The following is a 19,860-nucleotide window of genomic DNA, read 5'->3' as shown; positions in this document are numbered from 1 at the left end:
CCGCCCCCCCCGCCATTCCTCTCCCCTTTCTGAACTATTGCCTGGAAAAAAACAGCCCTCCTTAGTTCCATGCATGGACAGAGAAACCAGGCAGATCACCCCCAACCAGCTTTTCCCCACATGAACTTCCTGTTCCTTCACAAAATGTTTTGACCACTCCCAGAACTAGGATGGTGAACAAATGTGAATATAGGAATATCAGTTTCACCCATAAAAAATGGGAGTCAGTGGCATGTGAAGGTGACCGAGGTGGGAGCAATTTGATTTCAGGCAGGACCTCCGCTTTTAGTAGATATTAAGACCCCCAATGCACATTGTTTTCAACAAAACTCCCCTTTATGAAATATTGGAAACACTGTTTTAAAAATTGCCTTAGGAATGGCTTGGGGTGAGGTGTGTGTGGCATGTGCTGGGGAAAATGGGTGTGTGGCCTGGGGGCATTGGTGAGGAGAGATTGAAGCTTTGCCCCCTTTTTACATGCAGGGCACGTGTGGCAATGCAAGGGGGCAGAGCTTTGATGGTGCCACCCTGGCTTTCTTGACGGCCCTCATTTCAGGGAAATGAGCCCAGTTACCTTTGTCAACAGCCTGCTTTTGCTGCAAAATAGGCTGAAAGGTTTTGGGTGCATTTATAGTGTTGCTTCAGCAATGTGCCTTTGTGTGCCGTGCCAAGGGCCTCTCCCTTCTCAGTCAGGATAGCCATCCTTTTATTAGTCTTTGGGCTCAACTGACAGGGTAAAAAGAGGCTCCCCCCTTTCCTGGGGTGTCCTAAGATCTCTCCTTCCAGAGCAGGCAGGGAGTCTGTGCTAATGGCTTTCTCTCCCCCAGGATCTTTGGTTTCCCCCTTCACTACACCGATGTCTCCAACATGAGCCGCCTGGCGCGCCAGAAGCTGCTCGGGAGGTCATGGAGTGTCCCGGTCATCCGCCACCTGTTTGCCCCCCTGAAGGATTATTTTTCCTGCGAGTAGGCTGCAGGGGTCCTCTGGTCTCCTCTGATAACATCCCCCGGGTGGAAGGAGAAGAGCGAAGCCCCCCCACCCTTGCCCAGTGCTGCCCCTGCCTCTCTCCAAGAGGCAGCCAGCAAAGGAGACCTCTTGCTGCAGAAAGGGTCTTTCGATCCCTGGTGACTGTCTTCAAAGCTCGCAAGACCTTTGCGTTCCCGTCGTGCCAAAAAATGTTTGGAAGCCGCAAAGGTAGCGTTCATCCCTCATTCCAGGTGGATGAGAAGCGACGGCTCGGTGGCTGCCTGAGTGAAGGGCAGTTTTCCGACAGGCTGTGAGAAGAAAATCCAGACTTGAAATAGGAAGCTTGCATGATCCAATCACTAAAAACTCCAACTGTAGCATTGAGCCAGCTTGACTTGTGTTTCATACACTATTCGCACTGGGAAAATGGGCAGATGTCTTTTTTTTTTTAACATTTTTTTTTTTGAAGAAAGTAAAACTTGTGGGGAAGAGACTTTTAGAGCTGTTCGCAGCATGATGGGACAATGCAAAAATTCCTAGAATGGAATTTGGCTGAAATAAAACCATGCCATCATCATACTAAAGGGAGCGAAATGGAACAATAACCTTGCGACATGCATCTGGGTATACTTTTAAACTACACTGTGCTTTTAATGCAGAGAAAAGCATTCAGGGCATTTTACTGAAAAGAACACCTTTCTTTTCAGTGTGCTTCAATTTCTGTCGGACATACATTTTTGCAGCTGTGCGAGAGCATTTGCACAATCATAGTCACTTCAGAGTGGGCAGTGGAGGAAAAGGGAGACGACAGCATTGCATTCACCCAAAAGAAAATCTACAAATGTTTACTGTGGTTTGGCCGCAAAAGACTTCTTTCCTCTGAAGAACCGTACTGACTGCATAGTCCTCTTGCCAGAGAAACAGTTAAAAGCTGCTGGAAGATTCTTACCCTACAGCTGCTTTGCCTTGTTTTCCCCCAGTGGACTTCATCAGGTCTGGCCCTCGTTGATGCTGCTATTTTCATTGTGAATGTCGATCATTTCCTCGACTGTCAATACTTTATAACACTGATTTCATTAGACAAGGCCGAGAGTTGGGCAGAATTGATTCTGCCCCCCGGGGGATAAAGGCATCCTGTGATTTTGTAGGTTTGACTGGACTCTGTTCTTTTCGTTCTCTAATTTCTACTAACTGCTAATCAGAAACCTTAGCACAATATTGGCAATAAGCTTCCATACATTCACCTTGGCAGGTAGCTGTGCATCGAAGCCATGTGCTTCCTGGTGCCTCCTGGTTTCTGGGATGAACCAAATCAGGTAGATCAGCGTAGGATGTGACTTAATGATCCTTCCCATTCCCTGCTGCCAGGGTGTCTTTGTCAAGAAAAAGAGATTTCTCCAGATGCAGCAAATCCTCTTTCTCCGTGGGGGAGAACTTTGCCCTTTGAACCAACAGCCTTCCTTGCCTTTGGAGATGGGGTGCTTGGCTTGGATGTTGAGGTTGCAAAAGTCCTGTGGGAAACACCTGGGATTGCAGGTGGTCGATCGGTTAGGGGCGTCTCTTAAGTCAGCCGCAGCAGAAGATGGGCTACCGAGGAGAGCGATTACAGCCCTACGCTCATGCGCAGCTCCTGTCCTGTTCATTTCACCGAAGGCAAACAAGAGCCTGGGTGGATTCTCCTTCCCCTTCTTCGTCAGTATTTGAAGGTGTCAAATGAATACCAGTTCATGTTCTCCAACAATGCTCTAAGGGCCTTGATCTCCAGAAAGTATTGCGACAACAGTAGGTTGGGGTGAAAAGTGCATCCAAATCCAGGTGGGTTCTGTGCCAAGAAGGTTGCTCCAGCCACAGCCTGGCTGCGGTCTCCTCTGCCCATCTCCTCACCTGGCATCCTTTGCCCTGTGAAGTATACCTCCTGCAATTCTCGAGCTGTTGGCATCTGAATGAATCCTACTCCTCTTCGGGAGCCCCTCTCTGAATGATGAGTCTCAGGGACAAGCAGGCGCCAATACTTGCTGTTTGTAAGTGAATGCCAGTACTTTAGAATAGGGGTAGAGATTCCTTGGAAGACCCTGGGGTACTAGATTCCTGAGCCACTGAAATCCCTCCCCCCGTTGGGTGGTGTGTGTGTGCGCGCACGTGTACACGTGCGATTGGTTATACCTCTGGGTGTTGAACAATCATAGCTGTTATATGCGATGTATATTTGCTGGTTTGACTTTTGAACTGTTCGCTCTGAACGAGCACTGAATCCTCTCTCCTCTGAAAGGGTCTGAACATCAAACGCTACAAGCAAAGGAGTGGGGCCGACGGGGAATGCGTTACAGCCCCCACCCCCTTGTCCGGGGATTGGGGTGGAAATGTGGGTGCTTGTAGATCAGCCAGCCATTTATGTGCCTTCTGTAGCAAATGTTCCATCTTTGGTCTCCAGTAAGATTTCTATTTTATCCCTTCTTGTTCCTAAGAAAATATTAAAATGAGAACTCTCTGGATGAGGGGAGGATGGCCGTTGCAAAACGAAAGAGACCTTGTTCCCTAAAGTAGCAATAGTGGAACCATGTTTTTACGGCATTTCCGCAACGTTTAAACATTTGGAAATGGCATTTCCAAGACGTTTCGAAGTCCTTCCTGTTCTCATATTGGTGCTATGTTTTTAGACTTTTTAATGTCAAAACGGTGTGTGCTTTTATATAACCTTTTTTAAAAAATAAAACTACCTTTTTTTTTCCTTTCTCTTGTATGTAATGAGCTTCCTGGAACTGAAGCTCAGCCCCAGAGCAGACGGGCAACCGTAACTGAGCCTTGTGTGGGTGGGAAAACCGTTTTTTTCTTTTGTGTTTTAGTGCTGGAAACGAAAAGAAATGGTTTTGACACAAGTTTACCTTGAACATTTATCACGGTTTGATTAAAGTCAGTGTTCTTCTATAACTGAGTGTTGCCCTTTGTTTTTATTTGGGGATGGACTAGCAGATACACAGGCTGGGTTGTGCCTCCCACTTCTCCTGAAGGTAGATGCGGCCAAAGGGTTAGGGAGAGCATCGCCTGGTGCCATCCTTCCTAACCCTGGGAAATGGGATGTTTGTGAAGCTCCACTTTTTCCTTTCTACGGTGGCGGGGGGGGGGGGGGTGTCTCTCCCCTGTCCATGATTTGCAGCTGTGAAGGGCCTTCTGGTTCACAGCATAAGGAGTCCTGCAGGGTTTTGAGAGGGGCTGTGTATTGAGTAGGTCAAGTTTGTAGAGGACACCAAACTATTCACGACAGGGAAGAGGATAGGAAAGAATTGGTGGGGGTGAGGGAATTCTCCAGCTGGGGCGAACCAGCATCAAAATGGTCAGTGCAGGTCTGAGTGAGCAGTCAGTTTTGAGTTTTCCAGCTCAGACTAAAGAATGTGCCATCTGAATGATGTCCTGGGGTTCTTCCATCAATTCTTTCTTGAAACCTAGATATATTACATCTACAGCATTCCCACTTTCTATACCGCATCGAGAAAATGAATCCATGCTGATATCTCATCGTTATGGTGTTGTTTTCAAAGTGGTTACCAATCAGTTGATTTGGAAAGGGGATCTTGGAGGCAATGGTGGGCAGCTAGGTAAACATGCAGAGTTACTGTGCAGGTGCTGTGGAACACCCATTGTGGTCTTTGTGGATAAATGGAAATCCAACACCTCATGTTTTGGGTGCCTGAAGGAGACACCAAGAGAGCAGGGTGGTAGAAGATTCCTCATTGGGTAGAATAAGCACAGCCCAAAAGGTGAAGGGAAGGGACCCTTGAAAGGCACCACAGAGTATTAAAAACAATTTTAAAAAAATCCTCCATTATTGGATTCCTCATGCTCAAAAGCTGTGGTGCTAAAAGGTGTGTCTGCTTGAACAACATGCAGTGATGGAGGGGGAGGTGCCTCTCCATTCAGCCCTTGTCCTCACCAGTTGCCCAGGTGGTGTAGGCATTTTGGCTGCATTCACACAACATGCTTAACCAGGACAGATCAAAGCCTCACTGTTGCATTTTGGACAGGGTGATAAGATTGGTGGTTAGTGTTAACTTGGATTAATTTGTTTTATGGTTTAGTGAGACGCACCACCCTGGCCCATTTAGTCTATGTGGTGCAGTGTTTTTCAACCTGGGCAGGTTTAAGAAGTGTGGACTTCAATTCCCATAATTCTCCAGCCAGCATGCATGGCTGAGGAATTCTGGGAGTTGAAATCCATCCATCTTAAAAGTTGCCAGGTTGAAAAACGATGTAGTGGATGAAGCCATAAAATTAGCTTCAGTACGTTCTGTGATGTTTAAAGCCAACCTAGACAAAATTGCAAAGGAATCCCTGAGTTTTCAGATCATGGTTTGCTGAACAAGCCCTCACGACCTGGCTCACACCTATCCCGAAGCCACGCATGGTGAACCCACAGAGCTGAGTCCGCACAACATGCCGAACCAAACCCAAATGGACTAGCTTAGCCGGTGTGGGATCCTGGGCAGTTTCTCCTTGGATTAGGAAAGAAACATTAGTAAACAAAATCATCTTTGACAATTTATGCAATCTTGGTTTGATTTAAATTACTGGGCCTGTTTTCACCATGTGGCCAACTAGGCCGAAGGGTTTAATGCGTGGCAGGAGGACAGTCAAGCTGATTAACCCAAGGGACTTGGGCTCAGCCCCCAAAGGATGGGGTCATGCCCAGGGTCAAGCCTCTTCCCGACCTCCAGTCACTGGCCCTCTTTGCCCTCTGGTCCGTCCTCCAAGAAACAGAGCCAGAGGGAAAGAGCAGCCAGGAGGGAAAGACACTCTACCACAGAACTCACTGCCCAGGCCTGGCAGCAGAGGAAGCTTCCCAAACTGCGATTGGCTGCTGTGGCCAGGCCGCACCCACTCCTGCCTGCCCAGCCAATGGGAGAGGGGCTGATGACCGCATGAAACCCTGCCAGTCCTCTCCTGGGCAAAGGGCTTGTGGGTGGGAATGGTGTCCCGAGGTGGGGTTAGGGCCGTGTTTCTCAACCGTGGCCCCTTGAGGATGGGTGGAGTTCAACTCCCAGAATTCCCCAGTCACCCATGCTGTCTGGGGAATTCTGGGAGTTGAAGTCCACCCATCTTCAAGGGGCCACGGTTGAGAAACCCTGCTCTAGAATGAAAGCGGCGGGGGGACTCCTCGGCCTGGCCTTGCCGAGGTCAGCGCTCGTGGGGCGAGAGGGAGCGCCTTCCAGCCTCGTGGAAAGGGGACCCTTAAAGGGCGGGGGTGTGGTCTTCCAGAGGGGTGCGGCCTCCTGGGGGCCCCGCCCCTGTAGCCGCAGCCGCGCCCCTGGGGCAGGCGGGCCGAAGCCTCAGCTCTTAGCAACGGCGCCGGCCGGGCCCCGCCCCTGCCTGTCAGCGGTCGAGGGGCGCGGCCACGGCGGCGCCTGGCCGTGACGCTACTTCCTCTTCCTTTTTCCGCGGGTGATGTCAGCGCGCCGGGGAGCGCGTGACGTCAGATCCCGGACGAGGCGGGCGGGGCCGGGCTGAACGGTGAGCGGCTGAGGTACCGGGGGGCGCGGCGCGGCGCGCGGGAAGCCCGAAGCCGAGGAGGGACGCCGGGGGCCCCGCCCCGCCCTTCTCCCCGGCCCCTCCCGCGAGGCGCTGCCCGCCTTGGCGTATGCTAATCGCTACGGTTTTTATGCAAATGGCGACCTCGCCCCGGAGGGGGCGGCGGCGGCGGCGGCGGGTGGGCGGGCGGCCCTTCCCGGCCTCGCTTCCGCCGGGCCGGCAGCGACCCGGCGGGCTTCCGCAGCTGGGCGCGGGCGGGCCAGGAGGGGGCTCGGCCGGCGCTCCCCCGCGGCGCTCTAGCCCCGGTGCGGGGGGCGGGCGCGAGGGGGCAGCCGGCGGTTCTGCCGGCACAGCGCCCCCGGCGGGCTGGCGGGCCGCGTGGGCCCCCGGCCGGAGGAGCGGGGCTGCCCCCCGCCCGCTTTCTGCTGCGGCGGGGAAGGGGCGTCGGTGCCCGAAGGCTGCTCCGTGCCCCTGGCCGCCGTCGCGTTCCTCTCCCGGCTGACCTCCTGCGCCGCCTGCGGGAAAGGGGGGCTCCTCTTTCCCTTCAGGGTTCGCTCGCTTGCTCCTTCGATGTCCCGCCTGCCGTCCGTGGCGGGCCCCGCTCGTGCCCGGAGCATGTGCAGAGCCCGCCCGCCCCCCCCCCCCCCCGCAGCCGTGCGGGAGCGGTGCCCGGCCTGGCCCGAGCTCAGCCCCTGCCTGGGATGCCCTCCCTGTATGGCCGCGGGCGGGCGGGCGGGCGGGGGGCATCCTCCCTCCCCAGTATTCCCAGCCTTGTAATTCTCGCCCCGCCTTCGTCTCAGTGGCAGAGATGCTCTGTCATCTCAGGAGCAGGAACCCTGCTGAGTTTGGCTCCCGTTTTTCTCACCGCTGGCTGGCTGGCGGGCGGCTGGGAGGGAGCTGTAATCGGGCGCGACTGGAGGACCGCGGCCTCCCTGCCCCTGTATGGGCCCGCTTGTATGCGCAGAACGGCCTCTGGTATAATCTCCCCGCCCGAGGAGTGCTAAACGCTTCCCTTAGACTTCACATCGGGAATCATAAAAACGCCCCAGTGATAAGAATGGGAAGCCGCTGTCTCCCTCTCCGTCTATCGCCTCTCCCACTAAAGCCGTGTTTTTCAGGCTTGGCACCGTGAAGATGTGTGGACTTCAATTCATTGGGAATTCTGGGTACTGACTCCACGTGTCTTCAAGTTGCCACGTCCGAAAAACAGTGCTGACGTTTGTCTTCCGTTCTGATTGCAATACCTCCTCCTTGAGGTTCTGCTCCCTGAAGGGGTTGATGCAGGCATGATTTCCCGCTTTAGCTTCTGTTTCCCATAATCTCTGATGGTTGGCCATCTTCACTTCCACCATTTTGATTGTCACGCCTTCTGCTCTTTGGAACGTTGGTTTCTTAAGACCAAAACTTTCATCCCACAGTTGTCTTCAATCCCCTGAACCCACTTTCTTTTTCCCTCCCCCCTACTTATTTGTTAGTCCTTTTGATACAATTTTGTTAAATCTTGGATCCATTTCTCAGTTCCTTTTTTGTGTGAAGACACCTCTTCCCTAGAGCTATTTCTGTGCAAGTGAGCAAAGTCTCCTCACTTGTATCCTTCATAACAGAAAATCATCTAAGTGAATCAGCTGTTGATTGGTTTATTTTCCTCATCCTTTCTAGTAAGTCATTATGCCTATAGCAGTGTGTGTGTGTGTGTGTTTGTATAGTGGAGTATATCTTAGCTCTGTGTATTTGGATATGTGCGCAGGGTCCAATTTCAGCTACTGCCCAATATTGGCTCATGTTGCTGGAGCAGTGAATGGCTAATTGGTTAGAGCATCTCCGGTAAAGTGAGCTTGAGAGAGTGACCTAAAGTGGCCAGATGATGATGCAGATGATGCCCAGGAACAGATACGACTGTGCAGATGATGGGCGGGCGAAGGCTTCCTGTGCATCGGGAGCTTGGTGCCAGGTTAATGTGAAGTGCGGCGGTTCCCTTCTACGAACTCTCTGAACAAATGATTTCCTTTCTTGGTCAATTTTCTTTAGAAGATGGCAGTTAACGTGTATTCCACCTCTGTGACGAGTGATAACTTGAGTCGACATGATATGCTCGCCTGGATCAATGAGTCTTTGCAGCTGAGCTTAACAAAGATAGAGCAACTCTGCTCAGGTAAGAAGGCAGCCGAGAGCCAGAGACCGCCTGCCGGGGGCCTTTGCGCGTTGTTACTTCTCCTTTGAAGAAGCCACTGGAAACAGCAAAGGTCTCTCTCTGGCCGGTAGTTGCCTGCCCTGTGTCTTAACTGCAAATTAGCACAGAAGATGCAGTGCCTTGCAGCATTGGCCCCGTTTGCTTGAGTTTGCTGCTTGGAACATGTACCTCGTCCTACTGGATTTGGGGGTGGAAGCGGGTCTTAAGGGTCCATGCAGCTCTGTGTGGTTAGATGGGCCTGGAAACTTCCCATGTGGGCAGAATGGTGGTGAGCTAAAAACTTTCTCGGTCCTCTCCTGAGCCTGAATATGTGCCATTTGGAAACCCTTTATCAAACAGAATGATCAGACTCTGCAGGAGAAATGACTGGGAGCTGCTGTTTTGCAGGTTGTGTGCTGGTCCTGGCGGAAGGCTGTTAGGGTTAGCCATGCCGACTGAGTCTCCTGCATTGCGATGAAGCCTCAGAGGAAACGAGTCTGCAGTGACAGTAGCCAAGCCTGTTCTCGCAGACTTGTTACCATTGTTTTAAAGTATAACGCGAATAAGATTCACTCCATTTTCCTCTTGCTTTTCTTAAGTGCAGCGAAGCAGTACTGCAGTTGTTGAAGGGCTTTCAAATAAGATTTAAGCCAGAAGTCACAAGTTGCAGGCCCTGAGGAGCACTGTAGGAAGCTCATTTATGAAAAAGAGTCCTGTAAGGGAAAAGGGAGGCGAATGTAATGCAGGCACGGTGAACGGGGGTATCTTCACTGAGGACACTTGGAAGTTTGGGGTATAAATTCGGCATCATGGGAATGCTGGGGAAGAAGGTTTGCAAAATTGGAAAATGGTCTGCTGTTTCACAGGTTGGAGAGGGGAGGGTCTCTGGGGTAGCTAACTGATTCATAGGCGTGTGCAAACTGTGTTGTCTTGAACAGTTTTGAGCACTTTTTTGGTGAAATATTCTGCCTCAAGTGTGAAACTGGTGTTTCAGGTTCCAAACTTGCTGTTTCAAGCATTTTGGAAGTGTTTAAGCTAGAAACTCTTCCAACATGCTCAAGACAGCTTGATTTGCAAAATCTTGTGCTCAAAATAGTTTGAGGTGAAATGTTTTGTGCACTGCTGCTAACCTGTCTCTGGGCCCTTGTTCCCGATTAAGAAGAAGATCCCTGATGGGTATTTGTAATTGGCTTCCTTTTCATTAATCATCCTGACTGTTTCAAATGTGCTGCTCCATCCCAGTACTGTTTTTATTGTGCTTTTTAGAAAAATCCTTGTGCAAACTAACTTCTTGGCACTCCTGCGTTTGCACAAGGGCAAGGATTGACATTTCACGTCCTAACGAAAACAGTAGTACGCTGGAAAAACCTAACACTCCACAGGGCTCTCCCAGGCGTCCCTTGAATTTCGTTCTAATGGGCCTTGTACAGAGGATGCTTCTGGTGGAGTGCTGGCATTAAGAGCTTTTCCCTCTTAGTGCAAACGATGAGCCATTTTTCATCTGTGGCTTCACTTCCTTGCTTTTAACGTTAGACAAGTGGAAGCGTTGGCAGTTGCTTATTCCAAAGTTACTACTCTCCGTCTATGAACAAAAGGCTCCGTATCAATATTAAATAGAGTACGTAGATGCGGAACGGAGGCCCTTGCTGCGCCACGCTGAGTACGTTGGTGGGAGCAAGTGCTTCGTCTCGTATGTCTCTGGGCACTGCCTCCCCCCAGTGATCCAGGCTGTTTATTACTCAGTGATGTGAAAATGGTCCAGTCTGGTTAACTCTAAAGCACGTCCGATTTATGCTCTGCAGGGTCTATTTGAGGAAGTCGGGATTAGTGAAGCAGGAATTTCCTTGCCAGAGAGACCATTGGGACTGCCTTAAAGGATGCAGTTCTAGAGACAGTTGTGGTGGTTGTCTTGTCCCGTGGCTGTTCCACAGATGCACTGACATCTGGGGAAGGACCCATCCAGTTACGCTGTTAGCCTTTCTGGGGAGCAGGGCCCCTGGGTGCCTTAGCTTAATTTCAGAAGTCCTTCATGTGCAACCCATTTGGTTCTCTGGCAAATGTGACCCGTCCCTTCCCTGCTCTGTGAAGAGGAAGGTAGGCAAAAGGAGTCCAGGGAGAAGGTGGTCTCCTCTACCAAGGGTTCTTTCCCACCCCACCATTTGAACCAAGTGCCCAGCAGATTTCTCCTGCAGCGCAGCCTCCAACAGAAAACGTGATTGGCAGCCAGTGTGACACAGGAATGCAAAGATTCTGTTTTTTTGCCCTAATCACATTTGCTAAGATTTAATTATCACCAAGATGTTTCTCTCTTTCTCTCTCTTGGCCAGGTGCGGCGTATTGTCAGTTTATGGACATGCTGTTCCCAGGTTCCGTAACACTCAAGAAAGTGAAATTCCAAGCAAAGTTGGAACATGAATATATTCAGAATTTCAAGGTCCTACAAGCAGGTTTTAAGCGAATGGGTGTTGACAAAGTAAGACCTTAAGATCTCTGTGTGTCTTCCCTAATGTCATTTTGAGACCTTGCATTAGCTTCCTTTGCTCTTTTTTTGCTGTGGCCTAAGACATTAGCATTGATTTATTTTGAATATCTGTCAGAAGGCAGCATTTCCCCCCACAGTTTTCCAGTTAATTTTCACCAGTGCTGGAGTTCTGTTCAGTCTTGTTCAATTTAAACCAGATACATTTCTTTAGACAAGACTGGAGTCATTTGTTTTAAACTGTTTTGTTTCCAGCTTCGTTGTGTGGCTTTTCCAAGAAAACCAGCACTTTTTTTTTTTTTTTAACATTGTGTAGCTGATGTGTAGCTCAATTACCCTTAATGCACTGCTGAATATAACAGGGCAGGATTTCTTATTTTATAAAATAGGAAGGTGTTTTTCCTGCCTTGTAAAGTTGTTGCAGTTTGTGCCATTTCTGCTTGCGCTGACTTGTGGCCCCCAAACAGAAAAGTTAAAGTTCCTGATTTTTTTTTCTTGGAGGTTTTTGTCTTTGTCAGGTATGACTAATATAAACTCTGTGAACCAGTTTTCTACTCGCAGATACTTTGTGGCTGTGGGTTAGAGCTCCAGATGCCTCTCTTTGGCCAGTCCCTTCTCTGTGGAAAAATATGTATCGAAATTTTCAGAAGATCTGTAGCAAATAGAAAAACATCTAACCCTTCCTAGACTTCCATCAAAAGCAGGCGTGGGAGTGAAAGAACGCCTGTACTGCTGCTTTTTAATTACTGGAAGCGCAGAAGGAATGTGGGTTTTCATACGCTCATTTTCATATGAATAGTTTTGAGTCATTGCTGTCTTCCAAATTCAAATTAGATTTGTCTTTGTATTAGTCTGGTGCAATGTTTCTCAACCTTAGCAACTCTAAGATGTGTGGACTTCCAACTCCCAGAATTCCCTCTTAGAGTTGCCACGGTTGAGAAACACTGGTCTAGGGATTAGGATTCAGGGCTGTTATCACCAAGCAGGAGTTTCCCATTTCTAACCAGGGCATCAGGGCTGGAAGAACTGCAGACAAGCACTGTCCCTGATGTTTGTTGACCTTATTAGGGTCAAAGGGCCACTGGCTTGATTCTGCGTAAGGCAGCTTCTTCCTTTCTTGTGTGTTCTTTTTTCTCTCCTCTCTCTCTCGGAGAGCCATCTTCTTCAGGACTGTTGGTGTGTTGGACATGTTGGAACCAAAGGCAGGCAGGTGGTTGACCTGAAATGCTGTGTGTTCAGCTGCCAGACAAGCTGGGCGCTCTCTAAATGTCCCGTTGCACCTGTCTTTAAAGTGAAAGAAGAGCAGAGAACATTTATTCAAACCTATCGTAGTCCACAATCTGTCAGGATACAATTGTGTTGGCCAGGAGTGGATTGTATTGGTCCTGTCTGTTGGAAGTTCCACATTTGTGTAGGCCTTCAGTAGTTCAGCCTCATTTGATGGCCGTGTTAAATGCTCCATGGTAAATGCTTCAAAGCAAATAGCAGCTGTGGGACTATCTCCCAGGTTGGTTTGGGAAAACAGGGACGGAGATTGTTAACCTCCTTGATTAGCTGGGCACAGTTAGTTTGCTCTGAGGTTAGACCAGTGGTTTTGATGCCTGCTAATGTAAAACCTTCATTTTTTTAGTAGCAACACGAATTTCTGTAAAACAAAACAGAACAAAAACTGTTCTAGCAGTTTTGCTTCATAGGAGAAAAATCCAGAATCGTAGCACGGCAGAAACTTTATTAGCACCCAAGAAAGGACGTGCATGCTTTCACATTCTCCAGGGAAGTTTCTTTAGGCTAGATGTTATAAAAACATTTGTGTGTTTCTAAACATCAGCTGGCTGCAAGTTGATTGCAAGACCTTGGTCTGAGTAAATACAGAGATTAGCTTTCCTGCTTACAGGGAAGTTTGTAGCAACTGAAGATCTTAAAAAGTAACAGGAAGTTTGGGGAAATCTTGAAATGTATGCAATGTCTATTTTTTGGTCCTTCTTACAAATATGAATGGGTGATGCTTCCAGTGTCTTAACTAGTCCCAGAAGCACATCTTGAAAGGAAGGCTGAGTCCTTCTCTCTCCTGTGTAGGCAAATGTCAGTGGCCTGAGGGAAGAGATGGCATTTTGTCCTTGCATTTCAGCAGCGTGCTCCCTTCTAGGAAACACAAAAAGGAAAATTTTTCTTTTTCTACAGGAATGTGTAATTTCCAAATCACGAGAAGTTATAATTCCACTCTGTTCTGCTTTAGTGAGCCCCTACCTGAGTCCTCTCTCCAGCTCTGGGGACCCCTCTAAAGAAAGGTTTAGAGAAATCAGAATGGGCTCAGAGAAGGACAGCGACTGGAGAATTGAGAACTGAGCTGTAGGAAGAGACATGGACAGACTTGGGAATACGTGGCCTTGAGGAGACTGCAAGGAACCCAAGCAGGTTCTGTCATGCCGGACATAGAATAATGAGTTGAAGTTACAGGAAGTTACAGTCTAACTGAATGTTTTGGAAAAGTGTTGCTGATGGAGCAGTTGAGCAGCAGAACTGGTGACTCCAGGAGGTGTTGAAGTCCCACTCGTTGGATGGATCCGAGCAGAGTCCAAAGAGCTGGCTGCCCGCATGCTTCAATTCAGACCCCTGCCCTAAGCGGGCGGGCGCTTCCCACTCTAGGATTCTGTGAATTGTAATGACTGGATCATGTAAATAGTCTTATATAAAGCTTTTCTTGTTGCTGAAGTTTTAGAAATAATTTTTGGAAGTAAAGCCTGTAAAACAACATAGGCACTCTTAAACATTTTAGGTATCGTTTAAAAATATAATTTAAGCAAATTAGCATAATCTGTCTTTCCACATTTTTTCAATGAGAAATCCCCCAAATCTTTCGTGATATTTAAAAAATCTTCATGTCTGTAGTCTAGGGTCAGCTCCTGGTGGCATGTCCAGCTTGAACAAAGCTACCTTAGGCGAGAAGCACGTGGAGTCTTCACACCTAACTCCATCTGTATGTGCACCAGAATCGTCGCAATGCAGTTCGGTTTCTCTTGTACCGTGAACTTCATGCCTGCCTCTCTTCAGTTCATCCAGAGCTGAAGTTTTTGAAGGGAAGCCTTTCTGAATTTGAGCTGAGGAATTTTGTGTACCCCTTTTAGAAACCTCTCTGCTCTGATTTTCAAGTATGTTTCTCGTTTGGGCTAAATGTCCTTAATCCTTAACCTCTCTCCTCAGATAATACCTGTGGACAAATTAGTGAAAGGGAAATTCCAAGATAATTTTGAATTTGTCCAATGGTTCAAAAAGTTCTTTGACGCAAATTATGATGGGAAGGACTATGATCCTGTGGCAGCTCGGCAAGGCCAGGAGACGGCCCCCGCCCCGGCCCTGGTGGTCCCTCTGTTGAACAAACCTAAGAAGAATCTTGGCTCTGGTGGCACAGGTAATGGAGGCTTTGCCTTGGAGACAACCGATGCCTGGAAGCTTTAGTGCTCCGTGTGGGCCAGCTCTGATGGTTGGGGATTGTGGGAGATGCAGTCCCAACCCTTGGGAAGGCCCATGAAGGGAACACCCGTAGCAGCACATGCCTCATCTTGGGCCTTTGGGCCTTGGCAGAATGTGCAAGGTTTTGCTGGCAGAGGGTGAGGTTGTGATTGATTCGTAGGCTACCTCAGTTAGTGGAGGAACCGCAGAATTACAACAACCATAGAAGAAATAAAATACAAAATATCCATAGCTACCTGCAGGGTGAATAACCAACTCACGGCAATTATTGCAGAAGGATGTACAGGTAGTCCTTGACTTACAGCTGTTGTTTAACAATGGTCTGAAGTTACGACAGCCTTGGAGTGTTGCAAAACACCCCCCCCCCATGGTCACATGATCACATTTTGGGTGCTTGGCAACTGGCTTGCATTTACAGCCAGTTGCAGTGTCCCGTGGTCATGTGATTGTGTTTTGCAACTTTTTTGCCATTTTCAGAGTCACTTGTTGAGATGGGCGGCTCTAGAAATCAAATCAATAAATAAATGCCACCTATTAGGGAAGCTGGATTTGCTTAACAACCCATGATTCACTTAACAACCGCTGCAAAAAAAAGTGGTAAGATTGGGTCTGGTCACGTGGTGACTCAACTTACGACCGCAGTGACTTAGTGGGAATTCCGGTCGCCGCTGTGGTTGTAAGTCGGGGATTACCCGTATTGTGTGCTCGATTGTCCCTGTGCAGCTCTGTCACCCTCTACACCAGTGCAGCCTTCTTAGAATTCGGGGGGCTGCGGACCCTCGCTGAGCGCTAGTTTTGCAAGAGCTCACGTTTTTAAACGGGAAAAGATCCGCCGGTTTTTGAGGTTCCCCGCTCCTCCCTCTGGTCTTCCTCAGCCGTGCAGGCTGTGGGGGGAGGCGCTGCCCTTTACTGCGAAGGATCTGGGGCCTGGCAGTTGTGGAGCGCTTACAGTTAGAAGTCCTCTCCTTTTATAGATAACAGTTATGTTCGAACTTCGGAACTGAAGGCAGCAAGAGCAGATTCTCCTTCTGTAAAGAAAACGGCTACAATCGGTACTCAGCAGGTGGAGGGAGGAGCTGTGCCTCGCACGTTCTTTGGGCTGGTAGCACGCCGGGTCGCACACTTTGGGTGCCGGTCACGTCGGCTGAGGCCCTGCTCCCCGCTGCAGCGCACGGCTAATGCGTTTCTCTCTTCCAGCTCCCACAAGGCCCATCGTAGCGCAGAGGACAGCGGTGGCCAATAAATCAGGACCCGGCATGGTTAAAAAGGCTCCTGCGGGAATCGGAGAGGATGAGTCAGCTGAGTTGATACAGCAGGTGGGCTTGGGGGCGACGTCTGTCAGCAGCGATCAGTGATACGGGCAGCTGTGAGTTCTCTGACGTCTGTCTTGGGGATGTAAATTCTGAAGCCCTTCGTGCTGAGATTAAACTACACGGGTCTCCGGAGGGGTTGGGTGGGAGGGTCTCTTAGCCTCTGCTGGACTTCCCAATTAGCAGGTGGACTGGAGCCGCAGCGATTGGTGGCCAGCAGTTTACTTTTCCCATAGGAGCAGCTGGATGGGGAATGCAAGGTGGGGATCGGCTTCTGTGCTTGTTGAGTCAAAGGTGTTCCTCTCGCCCCCTGCATGCACTTAGTAGCTCTGGCCTATCTTGCTTTGAGAGGCGCACGTTTGCCATCTTGTTGATAGCAGAGCCTCTGGCAGAGACAAGATTCGGGACACGGAGTGAGAGGGGAGGGCACTGTCGCCACTGCTGAAGGAAGGCCTTGGGTCTGTGCCTGCGATCACAGCGCCTGCAATCACCAAGGTAGTGTGGCAGGCTTGGGATCGAGTCTGTCCTCAGCCATGGAAACCCCGTAATAACTCTGGGCCAGGGCGTCTCTCTTGGCCCCACCCTGCCCCACAGGGTGATGCTTTGAGAAAGAATAAGACAAGGGAGTGTTGGGTAGACCCTCCTGAGCTTCTAAAGAAAAGGTAAAATAGAAATCTAATGAATAAATAAAATAAATATTTCACCTGATTACTTCCAGATTAAATTGGTACTGGTGGTGCTGGAGTAAGAATTGAGAACGCAGTGGTGTGAGTTGTTTTTCCTTGTCTCCCTTTGCAGTAGTGACTCAGGGGAGGGAAAACACCACATGTTTCCTACATCTTTTTCTTGTGCATGTCTCGGAGTATCTGTTGCAGACATAACTCCTACAAAGGCAGAAAAAAATCTTAATTATTTTCTGATTAATAGAGAAAGAAAGCTTAAGTAACCGATGATTTTGGAGGTTACATTTAGCACTTTACTTCGGTGCTACAGATTGTCCAGTTGTTGAAAGAAGTGATTAGAATTCTGCTGTAATCAGCAAGCTGTTAATTTTAGGAAAAGTAGGAAAGGGTTAGTTACTCTGTCAATTAAAAAGTGTGATTATCCAGAATCCATTTCCCCCCATAACTCTCATTCCCTACAGTGAACCGGTTCTGGTTCATTACATGAACTGAAACTGTAGTGCCTGCTCCAAAGTAAGCCCCTAGAATTGTGTGGGGCTTTGTCCCAAGTAAGGGCACCTAGCAGGGCTGAACAAGTTTTTGGAGGCACAAAGTAGATACGGTAGGCTACAACCTGCAGAGAGTTAAGGTTGAGTTTTCTTTTCTTTTCATGTCATATCTCAGTTATGGAGCTGACAGTGCAGTTTTCATCTCCTTGGAGCTGTGTGAGTTTTCAGCAGCCACAGAGCAGGCCGTGAGGGCCGCAGAAGGGGGACGCAAGGGTCGCCGTTGGCTTTGGATCCACCGGCTGCAGGATTACAGCCTACAGCTCTTGCAGGGGTCTTTGGGGTAGCTCCTCTTCAGTGATTTGGTCAGGAAAATTCTCTGAGATGGGCTGTTCTTTGTCAGATCAATGTATTAAAGATGACTGTTGAAGATTTGGAAAAGGAACGAGATTTCTACTTCGGAAAACTGAGGAACATCGAGCTGATTTGCCAGGAGAACGAAGGCGAGAGCGACCCGGTTCTGCAAAGGATTGTGGAAATACTTTATGCTACAGATGTAAGTTGGGGTGATCTGCCGGATCTGGTGGTGGCGCTCCCAGCTTTGGGCTCAGACATTTCTGTGATGCCGGCATTTGCTTCTGGTGCAGAATTTCCTAGGAAGTTCACATGCTCAGGCGGGCCCCACTCAAATGAATATCGGTTGTGCAGTGACGCTGGCTCGTTTTAGGTGGCTTCCGTAAAGATCGTTCTGACCAGCAGATCTGGCAGTGACTATCGGTTGGTGAATTGCAGCGACCAACTTCAAGGACAGATCGGTCACTGTCCATTGGGAGGAAAGGGAAGCAGGACCTTCAGTAGTAGTTGGTGACGTTTATTTCAAAGTCTGCGCTCACGGCCCTTTGCCTTTCAGATACTTGGCCACTTGCTTGTTTTGAGTGAAGCTGTCTTCTGCACCTTTCAGCATTAATGGTGTTTCTGTACTGTGTGTCCATCTCACCAGTTGTGCCACCACCAAATAGGCCCCACGTGCAGTGTGGTTGCTTTGCCTTTGTCACATCCGGCAGCCCCCCGGCTGTGCGCCCCTGAGACAGTGCGGAGAGGGGCGCTGCCTCCTGCGCAGTCTTCCTCAGTTTGCTCCTTCTCTCCCCTCTTTTAGGAAGGCTTTGTGATACCAGATGAAGGAGCCCCACCGGAGGAGCAAGAGGAGTATTAACGGTCCACCCACTGAACCAGCAGAGCAGCAGCAGCAGAGTCAGAAGTCAGAAATCTTTGCCCCAATCATGTGCTTATCTGTAAAATACTCCATTTTATTCTTAGAGGACTCACTGGTTTCTTTTCAAAAGTAAAAAAAAAAAGTACCTCTCCAAGTGCACTTTGCGTAAGTTATACTACTATCCCCCTTCCAGTGGGTTGTTTTTTTTTTTTTTTTTTTTTTTTGAGAGCTCTTTTCTCACTTTCATAGCAAAACGGTCTCAACATCTATCTGGTGTAATTTGGAAGCAAGAGGTCGAATACTTGGAGTTTGCAGAGTTGCTTGGTTGCTGGTAAGGCACTGATTTGTGGAGACGTTGCAGGCCTGTGCGTTTGGAGGACGGGGGAGGCTTCCGAATGGAGTGATATTTCAGTGTTGTCTCTCTCGCAGGAAGGTTGAGGAGGTGGGACGTGTGTTCTGTAGTGAGAGATGCCTTAAGGGGGCTTAATGTGTGCTTCCAGGTGACAGATTAAAGGAAGGCGATGGGGGATTGTAGGTGCTCTGAAATGGGGTTAGAGCCTTCTTGTTTCGGAAGGAGTTGTTTGGCCCCTCAGGCAGGTTGTGCGAGTTAAACAGATCAGTGGCTGTGTGTTGTTCCCCACGCGGCTGATGGGGTCCTAGGAGAAAAAGCTGTAGTATGCTCGGTTGCAAGACGGGAGTTGGCGTGAAGCAGGTGTCTGAAGCCCTCCTGCTTCTACTGTTACGGCCCGCGGCCTGGCGCGTCTTCCAAAGCACCAAGGCCGTCACTTGGGAAAGCTGCTCCCCTCACCCCCTCTTGCCAGCGCCAGCTGTTGCGTCTCAGCTCCACCAATGCTGTGGGTTCCTCTGTTCCTCTCTGCACCTGCTTCCTCTGCTTCCAAGCCTGCTGACTGAACTAACCCTAATGCTGTTGTCTAAAAGAACCCCTGTTGTTTTGGACAAGAGCTCCCATCGTTCCCAACAAGCCAGGATATTAAATAGGGATTATGGAACTGGACTCCTATGGATTTGAGAGGGCACCTGGTTCTAATGCTCCACTCTTGCTCGAATGGACCTTCTAGTTGGTTTGCAGCCTGCACTGGGCGCCGCCTGGATGAGCCGAGCACATCTGGTTGCAGGGGCCGCCCTCGAGTGATCGGTGCTAGTGCTGCAGGTGACTAGTGAAAAAAGATAGATTTGTGCGTTAAATAGGCGGGCCGGTATTGCCGACGACAGAGCGCTCGGATGATCATTACAGTATTCTGTGCTTGACCCTCCCCCTCCCTCGTGTGTAGCAAACCTCACATTCCTCTTCCCAGTGGCTGCTCTTTGGGGAGGGGGCTTTCGGAGGCTTGCCCACAGCCACAGCCAAGACTCAGCTTTCGGCTTGGTGTGTTCTTTCGTTCGTTTGCTTCCGGTGGTTGTGTGTCCTCGATGTGTGTAGAAAGCAGAGTTATGGTAACTGTTGTGTAGTGCATGATTCCTTATGAAAATTCAGCAGAAGACCCACGTTCAACGAATGCCAAAAACGAAAGAAGGAAAGAAAGAAAAGAAAGCCATTGTTTA

General features: G+C 49.4%; 2 protein-coding genes across 5 annotated transcripts in view; both read left to right on the top strand.

Moving 5' to 3' along the window:
- The window catches only part of DNMT3B (DNA methyltransferase 3 beta), a 38,187-nt gene extending 36,445 nt beyond the window's left edge, over positions 1 to 1,742 (top strand). The window contains exon 21 of the mRNA XM_063296801.1: positions 828 to 1,742. Within this exon, the coding sequence (XP_063152871.1) occupies positions 828 to 969 (142 nt within the window). The 3' untranslated portion in view covers positions 970 to 1,742. The remainder of the gene's footprint in view (positions 1 to 827) is intronic.
- A 4,628-nt stretch (positions 1,743 to 6,370) lies between these two features.
- On the top strand, positions 6,371 to 18,454 carry MAPRE1 (microtubule associated protein RP/EB family member 1). Of its 4 annotated transcripts, none has more exons than XM_063296850.1 (8): positions 6,371 to 6,468; positions 8,515 to 8,638; positions 10,984 to 11,129; positions 14,337 to 14,544; positions 15,581 to 15,658; positions 15,804 to 15,922; positions 17,488 to 17,640; positions 18,241 to 18,454. In XM_063296850.1, exons 2-8 carry the CDS (start codon positions 8,518 to 8,520, stop codon positions 18,295 to 18,297), a joined length of 882 nt encoding a protein of 293 aa, XP_063152920.1. In that variant the 5' UTR covers positions 6,371 to 6,468; positions 8,515 to 8,517; the 3' UTR covers positions 18,298 to 18,454. The 4 variants fall into 4 exon arrangements, with proteins under 4 accessions (XP_063152920.1, XP_063152921.1, XP_063152922.1 ...); XM_063296851.1 differs by lacking the exon at positions 6,371 to 6,468 and adding an exon at positions 7,742 to 8,144; XM_063296853.1 differs by lacking the exons at positions 6,371 to 6,468; positions 8,515 to 8,638 and adding an exon at positions 10,574 to 10,750.
- Positions 18,455 to 19,860: the final 1,406 nt, after the last annotated feature.

Source organism: Candoia aspera, chromosome 3, assembly GCF_035149785.1.
Source record: "Candoia aspera isolate rCanAsp1 chromosome 3, rCanAsp1.hap2, whole genome shotgun sequence".
NCBI classification, from domain to species: domain Eukaryota; kingdom Metazoa; phylum Chordata; class Lepidosauria; order Squamata; family Boidae; genus Candoia; species Candoia aspera.
The sequence above is the reverse complement of the archived record's forward strand: the minus strand, read 5'-3'. Positions and strand labels throughout refer to the sequence as shown.

Excerpts from the sequence above, each read along its gene's own strand:
- MAPRE1 (XM_063296850.1), top strand. The coding sequence starts at position 8,518 with ATGGCAGTTAACGTGTATTCCACCTCTGTGACGAGTGATAACTTGAGT. Across the intron at positions 8,639-10,983 it reads GATAGAGCAACTCTGCTCAG|GTGCGGCGTATTGTCAGTTT; the intron begins GTAAGAAGGCAG and ends TCTCTTGGCCAG. Across the intron at positions 11,130-14,336 it reads AGCGAATGGGTGTTGACAAA|ATAATACCTGTGGACAAATT; the intron begins GTAAGACCTTAA and ends CTCTCTCCTCAG.